The sequence below is a fragment of the Molothrus ater genome, chromosome 18, assembly GCF_012460135.2.
Source record: "Molothrus ater isolate BHLD 08-10-18 breed brown headed cowbird chromosome 18, BPBGC_Mater_1.1, whole genome shotgun sequence".
NCBI lineage: Eukaryota > Metazoa > Chordata > Aves > Passeriformes > Icteridae > Molothrus > Molothrus ater.
In genome coordinates this window covers 11480979-11503389 of record NC_050495.2, presented here as the reverse complement: position 1 = coordinate 11503389, position 22411 = coordinate 11480979, and the positions used below count along the sequence as shown (strand labels likewise).

At 42.9% G+C, this 22411-nt stretch overlaps 1 protein-coding gene across 1 annotated transcript in view; it reads right to left on the bottom strand.

Moving 5' to 3' along the window:
* The window catches only part of SPECC1L (sperm antigen with calponin homology and coiled-coil domains 1 like), a 65125-nt gene extending 46279 nt beyond the window's left edge, over positions 1-18846 (bottom strand). Inside the window, exons 1-2 of the mRNA XM_036393055.2 lie at positions 18752-18846; positions 4433-4622 (exon numbers count right to left, since the gene is read on the bottom strand). Of these exons, the coding sequence (XP_036248948.1) occupies positions 4433-4585 (153 nt within the window). The 5' untranslated portion in view covers positions 4586-4622; positions 18752-18846. The remainder of the gene's footprint in view (positions 1-4432; positions 4623-18751) is intronic.
* Between the last annotated feature and the right edge of the window lie 3565 nt (positions 18847-22411).

The following is a 22411-nucleotide window of genomic DNA, read 5'->3' as shown; positions in this document are numbered from 1 at the left end:
AGGTACTGCTTAGGAGTTAACCAGTTGCTTTCCATCATGTCTGCAAGTCTGTAACTCCCACACACATCCATGTTAAAAACTACACTGCAGACGTTACAATTCTACACATTTAGAATAAAGGTACATTTGCTTAATTTAAAAAATAGCTGCATGTTCTCTACAGTCTCTTTTTGCAAATGTCAATTCCAGAACAGCTAGGAACACTGATCACAGCACTGTGGAAAGAGCATGGATGGGATCTGTGCCATTTACAAAGAGCAGCTACAAAACAAAAGGGAGCTTTGGGAGGAGAACATATTTGCTCTGCATGAACTGATAGAAATATAGAAAATTTACAGATAGAAAAACTATTAGTAAAGGTAAAATCCTCTAGAACAAGCATGTTTTTATTGAATCATCTCAGAAATAGTGTAGCCTTCTGAGAAGGTTTATCAAAGGCTGGAAGAAAACACATCACTCCAAGGATCCAGTCTGATGTGTATCTAAAGCTGGCTTTTCTGCTATGGAAATGCCATTGTTGTTTGCTGTGCAAACAAAGCTCTTCCAAGGGCTCCTTCCTCCCAGGAGTCAGAGCAGCTCCTTGATCTGCCATGACACACAGCCATGCAAACAGGCACAGGCAATGGAAATAGAAATATGAAACAAAAGCCATAAAGCCCACCCAGCTCGTGTGGGGAGGATGGGCACAAACTATTATAACATAATAATAATATATATATATATATATATATAAATATATATATATACATATACATGTATATGTATATATATATTTATATATGTATATAACATATACATATATATACATATATATATATGTATATGTTATATATATAACATTTTTGAGCACAAACTACTGGTGTACAACAATGCTGGTTTACCTGTGATCTGATTAGATTTTGTACCTAACTGAAACCCATTTTGTGGGCATGGGGGCACAGGGGGAAGGGAAACAAGCCAGTGCAACTATTGCCTAAACCAAGGTAGCACAAAAAGGCACAGAACAGTGATTTTCTGCTTTGCTGCTGGATCTGCCCACCCTCCTGCAAACGTGATGGTTCAAACAGACTAGGAGCTGTCAGCATCTTTACCCTGCTGAAAGATTGGGGAAATTAGATTAAGATTTCAGATACTTAGAGTACAAGTACTTGTTATCAAGCCAAATAGGTCAAGATGTGACTCAGCTTGAAGAAAACTAAGAAAAATACACACGTTCAGACATTACTCATCTGCAGTCCTTGCTGAACAAAGGAATTTAAGACAGCCATTCTTCTTCTGACTTACCCATAAACTATTTCTGGTCTAGGTTGGAAGGCACTGCCTCCTCTGCAGCCAATTAGTAAACAGCTTCTCAAAGCTGTAACATTATACTCTTGGCAAAGAAAACTATTTAGCAAAGCTTTGGAAAAATTACAAACCAGCAGCTCTCTTCTTAATGTTCCACAATGGCAACCATTCAGAACCTTTAAAATCAAAGTATTTTCGTAGCATATCTTTTTAATTGAAGTAAAAGCAATGGTGCATATTTATTAAACAACTTTTCCCATTTACTAAGAACTGTGTCATCCTGCTTAGCATAAAAACTCCTACATTAAAATATGAAAAATTAGAAAATCTCATCATTAGAAATGCTCATCCAGACCTATTTTGTTTTTCTGTATAAAAAACCACTTTATAATTATACAATTCATATTCTGTTTTCCTCTCACCACTTTCTTTCAGTGCAACGAAACTTGAATAATGACCTATACAATTCATTTCATCTTAGTTTCTCAACAGGTATATCCTATTTACTGCATCTCATTCAAATCCCTTTATATATATATAATTATTCCTACCTAAGATTTTCTTTGATGGTTGTTGTTGCTGTATTTGAGTTTTTCAAACATCAAACTTCACAACAATCTGTAATTAAGTTACTGCATTTTGCAAACAGAATAGAAGCCTAGACACATGAATACTGAAAACACACTCTAATTTTTAATATTCAAATATTGGTCTCCAAGTCCTGGCTTTTCAGGGACACTGGATTTTGCAATTTGTCTGAAGTACAGCTGCTGTCTAATTGCAGCTGGGAATGCTAGCAGGATCACAAGCTCATTAGCTGAAGAAGTCAAAAAATAATGATCTTAAAAATAAGAATACATTATTTGTAGAGTATTTTTTTTTTGACAGATTAAAAGTGGCTGGCAGTTAAACTTCTGTAGCAATAAAGTGTGTGGGTGCTGAACATTTACCCAAGTGCTGGGCCAAGTGGGAGACAAAAACTGCAGAGAAGGAACTGACCAAGGGCATGGGGAAACAGACCCTGGGACAGGCTCAGCTCTGCTGAAGGGTGGGTCCCAGAGTTTCTTCCTGTGCTCATTGTCCATACATTCTGAAAACTCCACAAGAATGGACAAATGTATGGAACAATGCAGTTAAAGAAGCCCACCCAAAGCTGAATGCTGGCCTATAGTTATATCATGAAGGGGAGGCTATAATTACAAAATAATGTTCTGTTTTGCAACAAAACATTATTTTGTTAATCTTCAACAGGAGTAGTTATTATTGACTGAACCAAGATTGTTCTAGTACCGTATTTCTAATCTTTAATAGGAGCCTTTCACTCAATATCCAGCTCAAAGGGCTGAATAAATTAGTAAGCATTGCAATTAAGTTATTTAATGCCAGCTTTTTTTTGTAAAAGAATATTAAATTTTAATTTAATAACACACACCAATTCATCAACTCTAAGAGAATATCCTACAGCCTCTATGAGGAAAACAATATGCCAAATGTTTCATCAACAATATCAAATATAAAAATCATATTTAAAAGGTATTTTTTAAAAAGCAACTTCTATTGATACTTCTTTCAAGCCAGAAATTCTGTGATTTGTCAGTACCAGTAAATAAAAAGCCCCACAAACAACTAACTTTGTTACAGAAGTACAGAACTCAAAGAAGATTCATCACTATCACTAAGTCACACAGTTGGCACAACAACACCAAAACAACTAAAAGACATCCAAGTGTATGAGTAAGCCTGGTTGAACATAAACCTGAGATAAGCCTCAGTAATCAAAAGAAAATTTTCATTAGTGCCTCCAACTTATAAATTGTCATGAATTCCAATCCCACACCAAAACACAGCCAGAAGTGTTACTAATATAAGTAAAACTGTGAAAGCATACTGGGTCAAATCTGTTCAGAGTTACATCATCCTCCTCCTTTATCTCCCTCAGAGGAATGACATAAGAAACTTGATAAGTAAACTACAAAGGGCTTTAGTTGCTTTGACAGGTTTCTAGAAATAGAAAGAATGTAGTGTCAACAAGCATCAAAAGATTATTTAAAGCTAAGAAAACTGCAAGATGCATTGGGTGATGGAAGAAAGGAGAGGCACTGGGAGAAAAGCTCCCTGAAACTTGGCTTGCAAGTTCATCAGCAAAAGCATTGACTATTCTTCCATAGAGGAAAAGGAAGAAGAGAAAGGAAACACATCTTCTGACTTCAGTTAACCCTGCAGGGCTCTTAGAGAGAGACCTCAACTCTTACACTTGAATTTTGGACCTTTATTTGCCATTTACCTGAATGGCCTTTGTGGCTCCCTGTGTGTCAGTGACAGAGGTTCAGCCCTTGCTCTGTGGCTCTGATGCTCCAGGCTCTGGTGTTCCAGGGCAGCAGCAGCACAGCACTGCACCCTGGGCTGCAGGGAGCAGCAGGAGCTGCATCCAGCCACAGCTCCAGCCATGCCAGGAAAAGGAGCACAGCAGGCAGGCTCATTCCATCCACCCAGCCCAGACGTGGTTGCTCCCAGGTGCAAACTCCACAGCAGCACACCTCAGTGTGTCTGACTGTTTGTTGGAAGCCATTTGCTCCTCCATACACTGCCCTGTTTTCCTACTGTAAGAGAAAACCTCTACCTTTGAACTTGTTCAGGGAGCAAGAACCAACTTGTGAAAATTCAGCTCAAGCAGTACTTGAGCACAAAGCAAAGGCCAAAACAGCCAGAAGAACTCAGCTGCACTGACCCAACACAGATCACTGATATAAAGAAGTCCTCATGTTAGATACTTCATTAGTTCTTTTTTTCAGAATTAGTAAATAACTCCCATCAAATTCTATTAGTCACTGACACCATCCAAGCATCACACCAAACAAATAACATTGGTCAGAGCACAACTTCCACTCTGCTCCTTCTGCACAGCAGCCAAGCCCTGCACAGCACCCTGCTCTCCATCTCCTGCTGCAGAATGCAAGTTCAGCATGAATGACACACCAGATCCTGTCACCCTGCCCAGCACTCTGTAACTCCCCAGATTCCCTCCAGCTACCCATGCAACCTCCACTCTAAGCTGCATTAAAGAAAAGCCTGGAAATGCTACCTTTTCTCAAGTTTTATTTAAAAAAAAAAATACAAATAATCAGAATGTTCTACTGGTTATTACCTTCAAAAGAGATGCTGATGTCCCAGTTTTGGAGAGTTTTGTTACTGCAGACACTGAGGAGCCGTTTTCTGGTTTGGCTTTTTCACTTGTTTGAGCTTTATTTACTCCAGGCACTTTGGGCACTGAGCCAACACTCCTGCTTGCTTTCTTCATTCTGGGCTGTCTGTTTATGATGCATTTACAAACAAATCTACAAGCAGAAAGAAAGAGACTTGAAACATAAAATACAGATGAAAAGCAATGTCTTTTTTATAATGTTCTATTTAAGACCAGACATCAGAAGAGCAGCAAAGACCACAAATTAGAGCCAAACAAAATGCATGTGACTGACCAATGGTTTTTGCCTTTTTTTAAAAGGGATTTTTTGCTAAGGACTAAGCTCCACACCAAATAATAATAATTTCTTTTTTTAAGTTCTCGTTCCACAAATGGCATTGAACTGAGGATATTTTATAAGTGACCCATGTAGCTGAGCTCACTCATTAGCCAGCAAAAGAAAGGCTTAGTAGGGAGCAACGTCCTTTATTTCTGACTGTGGGAAGGAAAACACTGTGGGAGTATTCAGGCAACAGCTTAACTACCAACAACACTGGATCTGAGAGAAGATTACCACCAGTTCAGTGAAACAGCAGTGGTGGAGAAAAACTGACTTACAAAAAACCCAAAGAAGTTGAAAAATTCAGATTCCCTCCAACCAGTTATTAAAAATCCCAATAACAAACACATGGAAGTTTACAAATGTAACACGAGTGGTGTGATTCTGAGGATAATCTGCAGGAAGGAGCCAGAAGCAGCTCCCTGTGTGCCATGGCTGCAGTGAGGACACTCCTGCAGCCTGGCCCTGCTGTCCCTGTCAGCAGAGAACTGCCAGCACTGCCATTCCACCCACGAGCACTGATGAAAGCCCAGAAAACAAAGCTGCCTTTATCCAAACCAGGAGCAGCCACAGCAGAAAACTGCAGCTATTACAACAACAGCAGCTGATTCCAAGGAAGCACAGACTGACAGGAGCACAGCCACAGGAATAACTTGAAGCATGGGCTACCAGAAAGACCAGACACAGCAGGATCTTCTCCTCCTGCAAGAGGGAGAGTTGGCAGCTGTTTTCCTCATCACCCCTGAGTCAGATGTCATGGGATGGAAGATTAAAAGGACACCATCCCCACTCCACTTTCAGGCTGAGGGATTCCAGGTGGAAGTGAGTGATCAGGTTTATGTGAGCCCAATATCTCACAGCTGACTGGATACATGAAACACGTTCAGTCATTTCCATCTCTTAAAAACTGAAGCATTTCAAAGGCACAAAAAGCAGAGTGATGACTGTGTGCATGAGACATTTGACATAACAACACAGTGGTCAGAAGTACTAAATAATTTCAGGTAACAAAATTAACACCATACCCTCACACACACTCCTTCCTTCTGAGCAGCACCTCGCTGCACACAAGTATATTTCAATTCTGACTTTGATCAAAGTCAGTAAAACTGCAGCAGTTTTGCCTCCTCAGATCCCTAAGAACTGTTAACAGAAGCAACAGGAAGCTTCATCTTAAAACACTGGGAATATTTGTTTATAGCTTCCAGATTCCTTTTAGTTCTGAAAGCAGCCATGAACAGACACAGAAAACTTTGTTTGCTGTTGCAGTTTCATCATCACAATGTCAAAAATGCACCAGTCCTGCCTACAAGTAATCAGAACACTTTCACAGAAGACTAAATAACCGAGAGATAATTTGAAATGAGAGACTCCTTAGAAAACCAAAACCCAAACCAGAAAAGCCCCATGAAGGTAATATGCTTGTTATATACACGGAATATGGAGTGGTACAACTGCCTACTAGATCCAGAAGCAGATGGTAACACTGGTTACCATCTATGTTGCCACACTTCTATTTCTTGCCTTTTTCATGTTTATGAGTCACTTACTTGTGCTTTTGATCTTATTCAACTGAAAACTACAAAATACTAAAGAGGACAGAGTTCTTTAGTAGAACTGGCATCTTTACTATTGAGTGGTTATTTCTGATGTTTTACAGACAATAATAAATTGCCCATAGCACACTTGAAATGAATTTTCAGAGCACTCTTCGTAGCGAAGCTGACTGCATTTAAAAAATTATCCCAAAGAAAAACTACACACCTGGATAAATCCAGTCAGTCAGAACCATCCCTTTCTGACAGCTCACAGAGTGAGGAGGCCAGGAGGGCTGGGGCACTGTGATGTGACTGTGATACATTTGGGCACAGCCTGCCAACCCTGCCTGGCAATGCAGATAAAGCAGGGCCCTGGCTGGCATGGAGACACCCAGCACTGGCTGCCTGCAGTGCACATTGTCCACGTCTGCAGAGCACATTCACCAGCCCTGACACACCTTGCAAAGCCAGACACTGCACACACGAGCTTTGCATGCACGGTAAACACAGCTGGATCTGCTTGTCACAGCAAGGAAGAATAACACAACCCACTGGATGGAGGGCCTCAAAGAGATGCAGGCTAACATTACCTTGTACAGAACAAGTAATTTTTACTGGAATCAAGGTATCTCAGGGGGGCAGCAGTGACAAGACTCTGTGAACTCAAATGTTTCACTGTCACTACAGGACACGAAACAACACGAGCACACACACGCTGCTCTCAAGGTGAAGGAAAGGGAAGTTTATTTTCTGATTCTAACATTTATAGTTTTCTAAAAGAGACAGCGCATTGGAGGGTGAAAGTGCCACCTCTGCAATGACACTGGACAACTTAACAGTCTATCAAATTTCTCTTCTTCTATAAAAGAATGTAAAACAGTAAATTATTTACAGAAAGTGTGTGAGAAAGTTTGCTACAAAAATGTAAACATCAGAAGGCTTAAAAAATCTTAAAAAAAATCAAAGCAACATTTCACATCCATGAGAAGTGTTCCTGAAAACATGCCACAGTGTTTGCTGCAAGAACAGCGACTGCAAAACAGTGATGGAAGCAAGCAAAACTCAGCAATGTCAGCCAAGTATGATCCTCATGTTTCATCACAGCATTACTTTAAAATATCCAGAAATTTGACACTCAAGACCAGTATTTTTGATTCACTGAAACTCAAAGTTAGAACCACATTTCCAGAAATAAAAGATTTAAAGATACACAGAGGACAAGAAGGCTTAGAGCCCACTGTTCCTGTTTTAATTACAGAGAAACAAAGCCTTAGTAGTTACTTTCCTAATGAAAGAAGTTTACATCATTAGAGTTTAAAAACTGAGAAAAATATACAAATGGGTCACACAAAATAAGAACAAGATATCAATTAGCATTACAGGTTCTAAAAGCAGCTGCTTACTAAGAGTCCTAAAGTGAATTTATGGCCTCTCTGTGCCAATTTCTCCCCTCCTGCCTTCTCCAGGAAGGAAAAAGAAGATGGGGTTTCAGCACTGAAAACAGAAGACATCAATATTGTGTGACTGGAAGTAGAAAAAGCCCTGCTTCACCCAGTATGGCAGATAAAAACTACTTTTGTGCTTCTGAAGAATAAAACCACATTCTGTAGGAAGAAACAGAATTAAGAATCAGCAATAATCTTGTCTCTGCCCAACAAGAAAATCTAGCAAGAAATTTAAAATAAGAAATAAAACACTCTCCAACCAAAGGAAGCTTTCTGAAGAGTAACATACAGCACTGACAATTCAAACAAGAACAAAAATATTATTTCACTATTGTTTTAAAAAGAAAATATTGCATATAAAACTGTATTTTATCTTTTGCCCTAGGGAGAAAGAAAGAATTACTGAAGACTTCCTTTCCCTTTATACACACTTCCTCCTCCTCAAAAATAAAAAAAAAAAGAAGGAAAAAAAGCCACTACTAAAGAAAATAAGAAAATACTCATCAACAGGCAGAAGACATTACTGGAAAAGATTTGATTAATGATAGCACAAACAGTATCAATTAATCAAAATGGAAACAAGCCAAAACAAGCAGAATATCAGCTAGAAGGACTGCATTCCTGAACGGAACTGTAAGTGCTCCTCTAACCTGTATCCTTTGCCGGGCGCCTCTCTCTCCACAGCACACATAGTCCAGCACACAGCACAGCGCGCTCAGGAGGGCTCTCCCTGCTCTGCTGCAGGCATGGGAAACCACTCCTGGCCTTTATAGCAGCTGCAAACACAACTGCATAAATAATAATTTCCAACTGCTCTGCCCAATAGCATGGCTCTGCTGCTGACTGTAAACTGATATGATACATGCAGCCAGCCAGCATGCAATGCTTTCAGCATTACCCTGCAGAGCCCTGAGCACGGCAGGGAGGGGATGATTCCTTACTGTGATTATTTTAATCTCATCCATTAGTTAAGATACTTGTTTATGCTAATGTTGTTGTCACAAAAGTAAAGAGTAGTAGTTACATGAGTACAGAATATAGTTTCCTCTGCCTGGAAGACAATAGGGGGTTGAGCAACAAAAGTATTTTTGAGAGGCATTAAGCAAGGCTATCTACTTTCTACTCTACTACTAAAGTAGTAGTACTACTAGAGTAGAAAGTAAGCTTACTACTAGAGTAGAAAGTAAGCAAGGCTATCTACTATCTACTCTACTACTAAAAATCATGAATTATTAAGAAAATTATTAATCTTAAAACTATCTTTTAAGAGAAAAAAAAAAAGAAGCAAGCAATCCCTCAAATCCGAGGATACTGAGCACTTTTGGAAAATCAAATACCCAAGTTACAGAAGAAATTGCTCACATCTAAGAGCAATAAGAGTCAGTGCACTTTCACTCTGTATTTGTGCAAGTTCTTTGATTTTGATATATTTAGGCTGACAACTTTGCCCAAATAATTAGGGAATGACGTTTTCAGGTCACTTATACAGTTCCAAAAGGCAGAAAAGCAAAGAGATTATAAAATGCAGCCTCATCAACCCTCTGTAAAACACAGATAGAGAACTTTCCCAAGTCTCTGCAGACAAGACAGCACAGACACCATTTCATATCTGGAATATGAAATAAGCTATCCAGAAAGAGACACAGCTCTCTAGATCTATAACTTCAGCCTGCAAGCTGCACAAGCACTCTACAAGGTCTCTTGCTCAGTAATTCCAAAAACATGATATATAAACCACTGGATTCCAGCAGCCCAGAGCAAATAGTGCATTTCTTTTATTGCTTAAGATCAAGACATCAGTTGTAGTGACTTGCAAGTTTGCTGATGCTAGTGGGTAATTTAAGATAGCAAGGATAACAGGAGAGTCCATGGAATCACAAAAACCCTTCTGAGACTAAGTGGACAATAAAAACAGCAAACAAAATTAAATATAGGTAAACACAAACACATCTATCTCTCGAGGAGAGCAACCTCAGCTTCAAATATAAATGTGCTCTCAGTGTATCATTACTGCTCAGCAAAACTCCAGCATTCTGATTCACAGCTTCATTAAACTATCAGTGCAGTGTGTGAAATAGGAAAAGAAAAAAAGAAAAGCAATTCCAAAAATTATTAAAGAAAGGACTAGAGAATGGACCATAAAACACAAATATTACACTCAACAAATCAATTTTTTACCCATCTAGCCACACTTTAATTGCTATGTGCAGTTCTTCTCTCAACCTCAAAAAAAATTCTTACAGATCTTAAAATGATTGAGCAAGGGGCAAAAATAAGATCAAAGATATATAATAGCTCCCATGAGATATCTCACAGGGATCATGACAAAAGCCTATCAAATCTGGAATGGCATCAAGAAGGCAGACTGGGAGTGGCTGTTAAACATCTCTTCCAGTAAAAAACTAAAACTAAAGACCAGCAAATTAATTTGGAGCCAGATTCTAAACTCAAAAAAACGTGAGCTGTATGTTTAATGTATATTGTGTGAGGAGATGGGGAGACTGGCCACGCACAAGGTACAGACATTTCCTAATGGCTGTTAAACATGTGAGCACAAAGGGCTCAAAACCCCCCATAGCCAGCACTAATGCCAAGGTGGGAGAGCAGTCGGGGTAGGAGGGAAGGGTTTGGGCTCTCTCCTAAGGCATCTGCCCCCAGCTCCAGGTGGGCTGATCCCCGTGCCGGCAGGGCCTGCTCCGTTCCTGTGCTGACGGGAGAACACACAACTGTGCACTGCAACACAGATGGGGCACACGGGGCTGCACTCCTGCAGCAATGCCTTCTGGAGACAAAAGACCTTTCTATTCATTTCTGTCTTCAAAATTCTGAAGAGCCTTTACAGTTTTCCATTACAAGTTGTGGAATTACAAAAATAGGAATTCTGCGTTTCAGTTATGCTATGCATCCACTGTTTCAAGCTGCATTTGCTATTGCTACTTCTCTTTCAAACAGAAGGGAGGAAAGACCAGAGCTTTGGGCAAGAATTGGCTGTTGCACACCTCAATTTCTCTACTCCTTCTTTGGAGAAAACTTCAGAGCTGTAGCTGCTGCAAGCAATGTGTAACCGTTGCAATACTTAACATTCCAGACAAGTGACAGGAACATTTACAGAACTCCTGAACTCACAAACTGTGCTCTAAAGGCCTTTTCATAACAAAATTAAATTATGTAGCCTTGTTTTCAAGCTCCTATTTCAAACAACTGCTATTTCAAAGCACTGCCAAGGAAAGAAAAAACAACTGTTCATCAACTAGCATGGAGAAACTGTTCAACAGGGAAGGGCAACACTGCCCATGACCTGGTCTCAGCAGGAGCTTTTACACTGACTGCAGCTTCAGAAGACTTTTTAAATTAAAACTTTGAAAAACAGAATAACAGAGCAGGTAAATCCATACCTAACTGGTATCCATCGTTAAACTGATTACAAAGCATTCTATGTCAGCCCATGAACTACAGCTGCTCACAGTCCAGATAAAACACCATCCACGTCAGTATGAAGTAGGGTTTGTTTCAGTGGTGTTGAAAATACAGGTAATTTGGTTACATTGTCATTTTTCACCCCTTTTGGTGAATTTCACAGTTGCATCCAAATGTTAAGGCACACACTAAGAGATGAGGGAGTATATACCTATTTCCTGGGTAGCAATTGCACTTCTATGTCAGATTTTACATGCTTGAGCAAACAGCAGACATGTCAACCTTCCCTGTAAACCCCTTGGGTTAGTATTCTACAGTGCTAACTCCTACAGTGACACTTGTTTTCCAGGAAAATAAAAAAATTAACACACAAATTTTCCCAGCCAAAGGACTGGCCAGCTTTAAGCATAAACCCCAGTAATCTAAAAAGTGATACTGGATCAGTTAAATCCATTAATTGGAAGTGCTCTTACCTGTTATTCCAAGCATGGTCTAAAGTAAGTGTTACTCTAAAAATCAACAACCTTCCAGTTACAAAGGTGTATTTAGTGTCCTATAACCTTAAGCATATACTGTATTCCTCACACAACAACCAAAGTCCACTGGTAGAATGCTTGCGGTGTTAACTGCTGGGATTCCTACAGCCACGAGTCCTGCTGACAAACACAGCCGTGGAAATTCCCCTGGCACTGCCTGGCAGTACTTTCAAAACCAGCCCTGTCGATTTTCAAACCAGGGGAGTTGGTAGAACAGCAGAACAAAAGGTGTAGGACCAACACTACAGCTTCCTTCCCAGTCAAACTGACTGGCTCAGCACACAACATTTCACTGCCATGCTCTCTCTCTGCCTCGAGCAGGTGACCAGTGGTGACCTCCTCCCTTTGGTCCACTCTAAATGTTCCCAGCTGAACTCAGGTATCAACAACTGCAGCAAAGGCTGCTGCTGCTGCATGAAGTTCCCAGGGAGGAGCAAGGCAGCAGCAGCCAGTGCCCATCACAGCAAGGGGACAGAGAAAGGACGTGCAAAAAGCCATTTCAGAGGCAGAGCAGTGGCTCCCAGCACATGTGTGTGACAGGTAAAACCTGTAAGAGAAGTGATTAACTTTGACTGGGTCTCATGCTCATCCAAAACACTCCACCAGATCTTCAGTTCATGCAAAATCCAAACACTCCCAGTCCTGATACCAGGATGGTTATGGTGATAGATCTGTTCTTACCAGCAGCTGATTAATGCTCAGCTTGAGGACCTTCTATTGCCTGAACATCTGGAACTGAGAGGTGACTGAGAGCTCACCGTGTCCACTTCACCCCCAAGCTGGTCTGACAACATTCTTGAAGGCATTGCAACAAAAAGGTCCCAGAGAACAGAAAAAGCAATAAAGAGATGCATCACCTGAGGAGCTTCCCAGGCCCTAGGTGCTTACAGCTCTGGGATTCCCAAGCCCAGAAGGACCATCCTGGTCTCAGATGCACCAAGCAAATGGCCTGAATGGGAATGGCTTATGCACAACTCAATCTTGCTAAGGCTGGGGGAGGGAAGTGCCTGCTGGGGATTGCTTAAGTAGTCATGAAAATAACTTAATTGTACCTTGCCACCTAAAGAGGCAGTCCCACCCCTTCTCTCCATTCTAGAGATCACAGCTCATTTTTGATGAGTTGGTCTTTCAGACAGATCAGGACTGATGTGACTCACCTTGTAATTGCTAGATCCTATGCAAAGGAAGCAGCGGGACTGGGAACAAGAAGGAAGTCTCATCCTTTCAGAGATGGTGTAGCCCCAAATTTGTTTTCATTCAGTTTCAGGCTATTGGCCTCTCACAACAGCCCAGCTTTAAATGAACCTATTACTGCCCCCACCAAGCCACCAACACTTTCCAAGCCACACTCTGCCAGGGCACAGATGAACAGTGTTATTTTTATGCTATGACCATGTCACAAAACAGGGCACAGAGGGGTCTGAAGCCTGGCTAGCAACAGATTTCAATCCTGTGCTGTGGCCTGCATCTTTCCTCGCCTCCAAGACCTGTCAACAGCACACTCATTACACAGTTGAAAGGCTTCAGGCTTGGCAGACAGAGCCACATGCAAATCCTTCCTAAATACCCTGGTATCACTAAGGGAGGAGCAGTTACTGGCCCCAGTGTGGAAGCTCAAGGACATACATTTGAGTCATATGGAAGAAAAGTCCTTGTGACAGGATGGAGAGGCTCCCATCTATTGGTAATTTTTTACTTCCCCAGGGAAAAAGGCTAAGACTATTTCTCTTCCAAATTTTATTCCAAGCCTTCCAGAAAAGGGTGAATCACCAGGCAGTTCATGGAGCTGCTGTTCCCTGGCACAGTTTGGTTGCTGGAACAATGCAGGATTCTACATGGGACAAAGCCTGGGAAAGCACTAAAAGCCCAGTACAGCATCCCTAGCTGATATAGCTGCTGATGTGCTGATAGCCTCATGCAATGCCAAGTGCACTTTCCACTGTGAAACACTTTCAAGGTATTTCTTTGAAAAGCTCCTGGATCTCCAGGTTTCCTGGCAAATCTTTGATGTGTGACTGAAGGCCTCAGAATAATTCTTCCTCCAGCAAAATGCAGTCTTTCTATTAAAGAAGGCTGTACTGAAGTTTTTTTCTTTTCCTTCAAGCATGCTTTATATTACAACACTAATGTCCATAACTGATAGACTTAATTTTCTTCTGTAGATAGACACTACTTATTTCTTACAGGAGTGTATATCAGAAAGATTTTGAGAAAACTGTCAGTAAGTTTTTCTAACAAGATTTTGTATGATTTCACATATTCAACACAGCAAATGTAGTTTGAATATGAAGCAAAGTAGACTGACATTTCATCTGCACACTTGAATCTATACCCTTTAAAATGTCTTTACTATTTTCCTGAGTTTTCACAAACAGAATTTACATTGTTTACAGCAATATCTATCCTAGCAAACCATCAAAACCTTTGGAGAACAGCACGATGGCACCTTTTAACTCTTCCAAAGTCACAGGCACACCCATGCTGCAGGCTGAGGAAACCTTCTCCTGTAGTTTTGTGGAATTACAAAAATAGGAATTCTGCATTTCAGTTATGCTATGCATCCACTGTCTTCAAGCTGCATTTGCTATTGCTACTTCTCTTTCAAACAGAAGGGAGGAAAGACCAGAGCTTTGGGCAAGAATTGGCTGTTGCACACCTCAATTTCTAGAAAGAAAAGCAACATGATGTCACAAAGTTTTCATTTTAACATGCTAATTCTTTATGACCTCAGCATAGCTCAATCCAATGATATTGCCACATTCAAGGATGCATCTCATATTAACAATCCTAAATCCAGAATAATTTGTTGACAACAACTACCAACAACTGTATGTATTTAAGAAGTTCATCATTTCCAAAAGAGACATTCATTGTCCATCTCATGTAAGCAAGTGCAGATACAAAGCAGCTTTGCACGATTCTGTCACTGAAGGAAAAAAGGTTCTCTTTTTTTTTTGTCACAGAAAGAAAAAACAAAACTAAAACTTCAAGTGTACACAGTTACTCAGATTTGTGGAAGGAATCATGCCTATAAAAGTAGCTTTAGTTTTCCTTTTCTCTTCCAGAAAAGTCTATATTCCTTCAGGGACTTGAAGGAAATATTTGCCGTTAACCATTTAAAGTGCTGGTCACTTGTTAGGGAAGAGCAAATTGAAACAGGCAAGACCATTGTCTGAAAAGACACTGCACAACAGATGCTACTTTAAATGCACACCCATCAGCAACCCTCAATGTCATTTACTTTGCTAAATAAAAGAAAATTTTAGCTCAGTATAATCCAGCAACTCAGGACAAAGAGAAAAAAAATTAAAAATCCTACGGCTAAACAGAGAAAGTCAAACTTTAGCAGATCATTTTTATAAACTTGCCCATGTCACTTAAGAGCTGTCCATACAAAGACAGCCAACATTCTAGCAGTGAAATAAATACATTGAAGTATTTCAATGCTGGAATACTCTCCAGCACCAACCCTCCCACAGCAAGGAAATTCTGCAGCCAAGCTTCAAGAAGGCTCCATCTGCCAAAACCACTGCGTGCTTTTAATTAAGAACATCCACAGAAAAGCTTTAAGAAGAACACAGAAAGTTTCAGGGAGCATTAAGAATGCCAGCACCCTGGTCATGCTTGCCACCCACCTCCCCAAAGGCAGATCCCACAGGAAGTCATCACTCACTGCATGTACCTGTGCAGAGCATGTGTCCCACACTGGCCCAATGACCAAAGTCAAGGAAATGCAATTTTAGCATCCAAAATATACAAATACTTCCAGACTGATGTCATCAGATACATCACTCAGTACTTCAACTCTACCTTAACTCTTTTTTACTATAATTTAGATACTCCATGTTAGGTGCTCAGTTTATTTTCCTGAATAAAACTGCATATCTAACAATTAGTTGCAGCCACTCATCCATCACCTTGGCTCCGTTCTGGCACACAGTGACGGAAAATAAAATTCACACAAGATTTATCTTTCAAAAATGTCAACCCAAGTTTTGAAGTAAGTAAAAACTTGTTATTTACTCTTCCAAAATTTTGCTTTAGTGGCTTGATAAACATTTAATATGCAACAAGTGACTTGTTCTAATTTTTTTTTTTTTTTTTGGTACTGAAGCCTTGTGGATTGAAACCCTTCATAAAGTCTCCTTTCACCTAACTCCAGAATTTATCCTTGTATTATTCTTCCCTGCAATCTGGGAAGCTACTTGTTCTGCCACTGATTTACAACACAGTGTCAGTTCTTTGCAAAACTGAAGTACCCCAAGAAGATGAAGATCAAAAGTCTGGATGTTTGATGAAGATCAAAAGTTGTAGTGCCTTGTAGGTGTAGGACAGTAAAATCTTTCCCAAAGAAAATCATGCACATATGTGTGAAAACTCCACTAATGAATTATTTATGTTTAAAGATAGAATCCTGTGATTAGTTCCAGGCTGCACTAGTGCTAAGTGCTCCAAATGGTGGCTCCTCTGATCATTTCAGTTGGAATAAGCTCAAAAGAAACAAGTAATAGGTTCCTTGTAACTAGTCATGTAAGGCTACCATTATGTACATAAATCAGCTTCCAACATTGCTCTTTCTCCCTTTTTCAGTATAAAAACCAAAAATAAGACTAAATGGGGTGATTTTTTAAGGCAGGAAGCACAAGCCTAACATTTCTCATGCTGTTTTCCCAATGAGCAATAGTGATTCAGTCCCATTAATAGCATTACACTCTGCTAGGACTGGGTCCTTGTTGGCAAGACAGGCTCCAACACCACAAGGTCCAAAAAGAGCTTCTGAATCACATTAGTGAAAAATCTCCTAAGGAGTTTCCACAGCCTCCACCTACTGAAAATCTATTTTCCTCTTTCACACCAATAGTAAAGCAAAATGGCACAAATTTGACTGCAAAATGTTACTTCTAAGTACATATCTATCAATACATAAAATGTTGACTGTACATCAGATTCATTTTGTACAATTAAATCTTTGCAGCATAAATATATCCATCCCAACACGTGCTTAGACAGAAACTTCTAAAACTCAAGAAGTTTTAGCCCTGGCATTTGCCACCTTTAAATGATGTGCAGGAAAATGCCAGCTGGCCCAAGCAAGCCATGCCAGTGCCCATGCTGACAATGATGTGGCCAAGCACGTGCCAGACCTCAGCCCAACACCCAAGCTGTCTTTGATTTGCTGCTATGGACACACTCTCCATTGAGGGAAACCTTAGCTCCAGGTTCATCCTGATGCAGAAGACACCTTTGGCAGATGCCTGGAAGGCCACAGAGATCACACCAGCCTAGAGCACAAAGGGAAATGAAAAATACCCTGGAGCTGCAAATCACAATAGAAGGTAACAGTCCATGACACCTGGAAATCCTTGCACAGAGGTTTTCCCACTGTGAATGTGCCATCATCATCAGACTTTAATATAACAAACCCTCAAACAATCAGAGAGAAGACAGATCTTTACTGATGATCACACTAAAACACATGTCAACAATTAGCTCGAGCAGATAAAATAACTGGGAAAACGTGGGCTGCATTATCTAACTAGATGGTATTTTATTTGACAGGAATAGAAAAGTATGTTAAAAATATTTGAGAGGCTTTATTCCCAATTATGTATCATATGCAAAAAAGAAAAAAAAAGACATGTATCTTCAGCCATACAAAACATGTGAGAAATCAAGGGGTTTTTTTCCTTACTTCACCTAGTTTACCAGCCTGGAATCTGGTTTTTCCATTAACTGAAAGTGAAGTGGCAGGGTTACAAGAAACATGAGACTACTCCCGTCTCAGTTTCCCAGTTTTAATCTCAGACTATTTACAATGACCTTCTCTTTTCAATTTTGTTAGCAACTACCTAACAACACTCAACCAAGCTGGAGACAGAGAAGAAACTGCTTCTCTTCTTCTGAGCTACTACAGCCCTACATTGTGATCCACAGTGTTAAAAGCAGCCAGTGGCTTTAATTTGCCTATCTTTGAGCAGCCAAAGTCCACACCATTAATGAAGCAGGAAGCAGCTCCAGAAGGTTTATGTTTGCTCTTGGGGTGAGCAGAGCTTGCACAGACGATGCCCTTCAACAGAACCCACGGCTCCTCAGAGCTTTTTTCCCCCAGCAGAACCACTTACATGACACATTTTCTGCTAGAAGAGAACTGTGTTCTCCAGATCCCAGCACAGACGGACACTTCATGCGATCACAGATGGTGTTGTGGAGAGAAGGGTGCAGTTTGCTGAGCATCAGCACAGCACTGCATTGTTTTTCCCTCTAAAGACACAGCGTACAGAACCCTCAGAGCAGGCTGGTGACCGGATTTGGCCCAGCTATGGAACGTGCCTTCCTACATCCCCGAGGAATACCAGGTCATGACAGACTTGGAAGCTAAAATAGTGATGAGGCACAGGATAGCAGACAGCAGGCACAAAACGGGAACTTAGAGGTTCCTTCAGCTCTAAATAGGCAGAAAAGCCGCGCTCAGGAGAAGCATGAGACCAGAATCCAGACAAAGGTGCTCCCGAACACACCAAACCCAGCTGGAAAGCTGCAGAACGCGGGCACTCCGCGTTTCTCCTCAGGGAGCTCCACACGCACCCACCATCCCTCTCACAGGCAGCAGCGTGAAGCGAACGATTCCACCGCGGGATGCAACGCGGGCCAACCTGCGCCTCCCCGCCAGCCGGGACCGGCGGCCGCTCCGCTCGCTCCCCGCCAGCCCCGCGGGGTCCCCGCACCGCGGCTGACAGCGAGGACGCGGCAGGCCGGCCGGAGGGTGCCGCGGGCGGCCCCTGAGGCGCGGGGTACCCGAGGCGGGCGCGGGGCGGTGTCACCGCCGCGGGTGACAGCGCGGCCCCTAAGGGGGAGGCGGTGAGGAGGGGCCGAGCCCGGGGCTTCCCGCGGCCGCGAGGCGGGACACAGGCCCTGCCGGAGCCTGAGCGGCCGCGGGCGACCCCCCGGCGGAGGACGGGCGGGCGGGGGTCGGGGCCGGGCTGTGCCCGCTGGCGCTCGGCGCTTACCGGGGCAGCCGCCGCCTCCTTCCCGCTGTTCCGCAGCCCCGGCTCCGGGGGCGCCGCGCGGGCCGGGCCGGCGGGAGCGGGGGGGGCGCGGAGGGGCGCGCGCACGGCAGGGACCCCCTCCGCCCGCCTCCGCCCCGCCCCCTGGCGGCACCGCGCACGCGCCCCCCGCGAGCCCGCCCCGCCAGCCCGGGGGCCGTGAGGGGAAAGGGCGGGGCGCGCGCACGGGCGGCGCGTGCGCGGGGCGGCCCCGCCCTCAGGGCGGCCCCTGCCTCAGGGCGGGGCCGCTCCGCACCTGAGCCTCGGAATCGCGGGGTAGCGGCTTCAGGTAGGGGAGAAAAACTGAGGTGGTGGAGCCCAACCTGTGTCCCAACACCACCGGGTCATCTAGGACATAGCCGTGAAGTGAGCGCCCCGTTCAGTCTGTCCTCAAGCACCTCCCGGTACGGTCACTCCATCACCCCCCAGGGCAGCCCGTTCCGATGTCTCATTAACCCTTCTGTGGAGAAATTACTCCCCATGTCCGACCTGAACATGAGGAGTAGCGCAGCTACTTTCCGTGGCGCAGCCTGAGGCCGTTTCCTCTCATCCTGTCCCTCGTTGCCGGGAGCAGACCCCGACCCCTCACGGCCGCATCCTCCTGTCAGGGAGTTGTGAGGGACAGAAGGTTCCCCCTGAGCCTCCTTTTCTCCAGGCCGAGCTCCCTCAGCCGCTCCTCATCACACCTGTGCTCCAGACCCTTCCCCAGCTCCATTGCTGAGGGGTGGGAGGGTGGCAATGGCCCCAGCCCAGTGCCCACATCTGGGACTGGTGAAAAAATCAATTATTTTGTGGGGTTTTTGGGGCGAGGGAATAAGCATGCATATTTTAAGCTCCAGCACCAAGTGCGCACAGTGCGGGAAACGTGAGTGAGGGAACTGTGGGTCTTGTAAACCTGTGCCTTACTGTCCAGATCTGTAATTGTAGCCTTTCATTCGAGTGAGAGGTAGATGTTTAAATGTTGTGTTGTGGCTTAAATGGGCTAGAGTTTTCTTCACTGTTCAGCACAAACCCAAAATATAGCCCATACTAGCCACCTTGAAGAAAATTAACTCTATCCCAGCCAAAACCAGCACGTTGTGGTAGGAAATAGCTTTGCCTTCTTAGGTGACAAGAATTCACACAAGCTTTCAGGGTCTGAGCTCCCTTCAAACACACTAAACTAAGCTCAGCTGTGTAGCCCATCACTGTGCAGGATGTTTGACTTGTCATGAACAGCCAGCAACTGAAGTTAATAACCCCAAATTGCAGCGTGGGTGCTTTGGTGGGAGGTATAGCAGAGTTTGTATTTACAGACACTGCCTGGGAAATGCTATGAGCACAGTAATGAAGAAAATGTGCTGATTTGACACATTCCTGTAAAAGTTTCCCTCTATTTAGGCTAAAGCTTTCCCAACTCAGCTGTTTTAGCAAAATATTTCAGTGTAAGATTGAGTTGCATGTTCTCCCTTGAGGTACATTCCTTCCTGGAATTCACAGGAATACAGAATTTGTAGGTTGCAGACTGGTAGGGCAAGTATGATTTAGAGTCCCCTCATGATCTTTGGTGAAGTTAAATTTTTAATATTATAAATCAAAGTAAATGATATCTCTAGTACATCAGAATTCCCTTTAAAACTAGCAGGATGTGTGCAGCCAGATATTGCAACATCGTTTGATTTACACGGTGGGAAAATTTTTCTGTTTGTGTGCCTTACAAAGTCAATGTCATGAGATGCCCTTCCTTGTCCATTCTTTGTCACTCTGCCTGCTCCTACCTGGTGGGGATTCCCCTGGCAGGCGGCAGCACAGACATGGTGCACTCCTTTGACAGTGAAATGCTCCTTTATGCTTAAGTAATAATCCTGCTCTTTATTTTCCTACACTATGACCAATGTCCTTCTGCTACATTTTCTGCTCCATGATACCTTCAGCAAAATGTTGTCCTGTTTCTACCTTCGGGTTGATTTTGAAGTTATCAGCTAAAAAATGGCATTTCTATGGCACTACTTCTGTATGAAGGATGTGAAAAGTGGCTGCATTTGTTTTGAACAATGTATTTCTCACGGTAGCCCACAAAGGGCTCAGCTTTCTGTTTTGCAGCAGGAAGCAGCCGCTCAGCTCAGTGAATTCATGAACGAGCTGCTTGCTGACAGTGCATATGCCGTGGATCTTGGTTCTGGAACTTGAAAGGTCGCTGAAAAAAAATGTGTTAAATGGCAGTATTGTGTGCTGTAACCGTGTGTGAGAGCGGTTCAGCTGTCTGCTAGAAACGCTTTCTCTTTGTGGTTAGTCTGGGTCCGCCTGCCCCAGAGGATTAGGAATCTCCATAACTGCAGGCTTCTAACAAAGAGCAGACAAACGTCTCTGGGAGTCAGGCAGGGACAGCTGGATCCCGCGGGCCTCGGGGGAGCTGCTGCCCCCGGGCAGCCTGTCCGAGCCTCGGGGCTGTCTGCAAAATGGGGATGCATACACCTGCCCAGGTGGAGCAATTTGCACGGAACATCCGTGGTTCTTATACTCGTGTTCTTTCCCAGCCTGCTCCTGCTCCAGCCTGGTTCCCTCTCGTTCCAGGTGCCGCAGGTGTGTGCCGGCCGCTTTGCCCAGCCTGCACCAGCCTCACCCGGGCCTTCAGCGGGGGAAAAGCATCCAGGAGGAGCGGCTGGGATGCTCCAGGCTGGCAGTCAGCGCAGAGCTGGACACGGTAGGAGCCGGGTGTGGGTGCAGAGTGCCTGGTGCAGGACATGATCCCTTCCAGGCTCATCCAGAGGCTGCTGTTCCATGTGGCTGCACCTCAAGGGTTCACTTTCTGGGAGAGGGAGAAGCATTTGTCAGAAGAATTCCACATTTTTACATTATATCATCACACCACTGGTAAGAATTAATAGTCACTGAGTTTCCCCTTCTTTGCCCAGTTCAGGGGTAAGCATGATACTCAGTGTAGTTGTAAACAATGCAGTCAGTTACATTTTATCTACTTCCAATGCTGCAATGGAATCCTGTAATCTTTGTGACCCACACTTAATGAAACGGGCTAGAGAGCTTTCAAGCAGGTATCTTTTTATTATAGAAAGGATTATATATTATATTAAATTTGGACTATATTCAAACATAAATGTACTTTAATTACATTAATAATTTAAACAATGTTTAAATAAAGCACCAAGTTAACTTGATTTAAATAACTGATTCAGTTTCCACACTGATTCCTACAAAATCCCACTAATTTCATGCAGTGTTTGAAGAACTGGAGGCCAGAGCTGATTTCTCAGTAAAAACTAACTACAGTTCAAGTGCTCTGCACACAAGGGGGAAGCTGACAAAGTCTGAGACAGGTGGGTTTTGAAGCAGAACTCCTACAAAAGGATTCATACAGAGCTGAACACGGACTGGGTTGCTCAGCTATTTCTCCACCTTCCATGTAAACTATTTCCACACATTCAAGTTGTTCCAGTTTAGTTCTCTGTACTAACCTCTAGCTTTTAGATGATACAGCTTTTACCTTGTAAAACAAGAAACAGCTTTTATTTTGAAACAGCAGTGTTAAATTCCGTGCCCCCAGCAAACTCAGCTGAATGCAATTCACACATTCAGTGTAATATAGGCCCACTTTTATCTAAATAAGACCAAAAGAACCTGGCAACA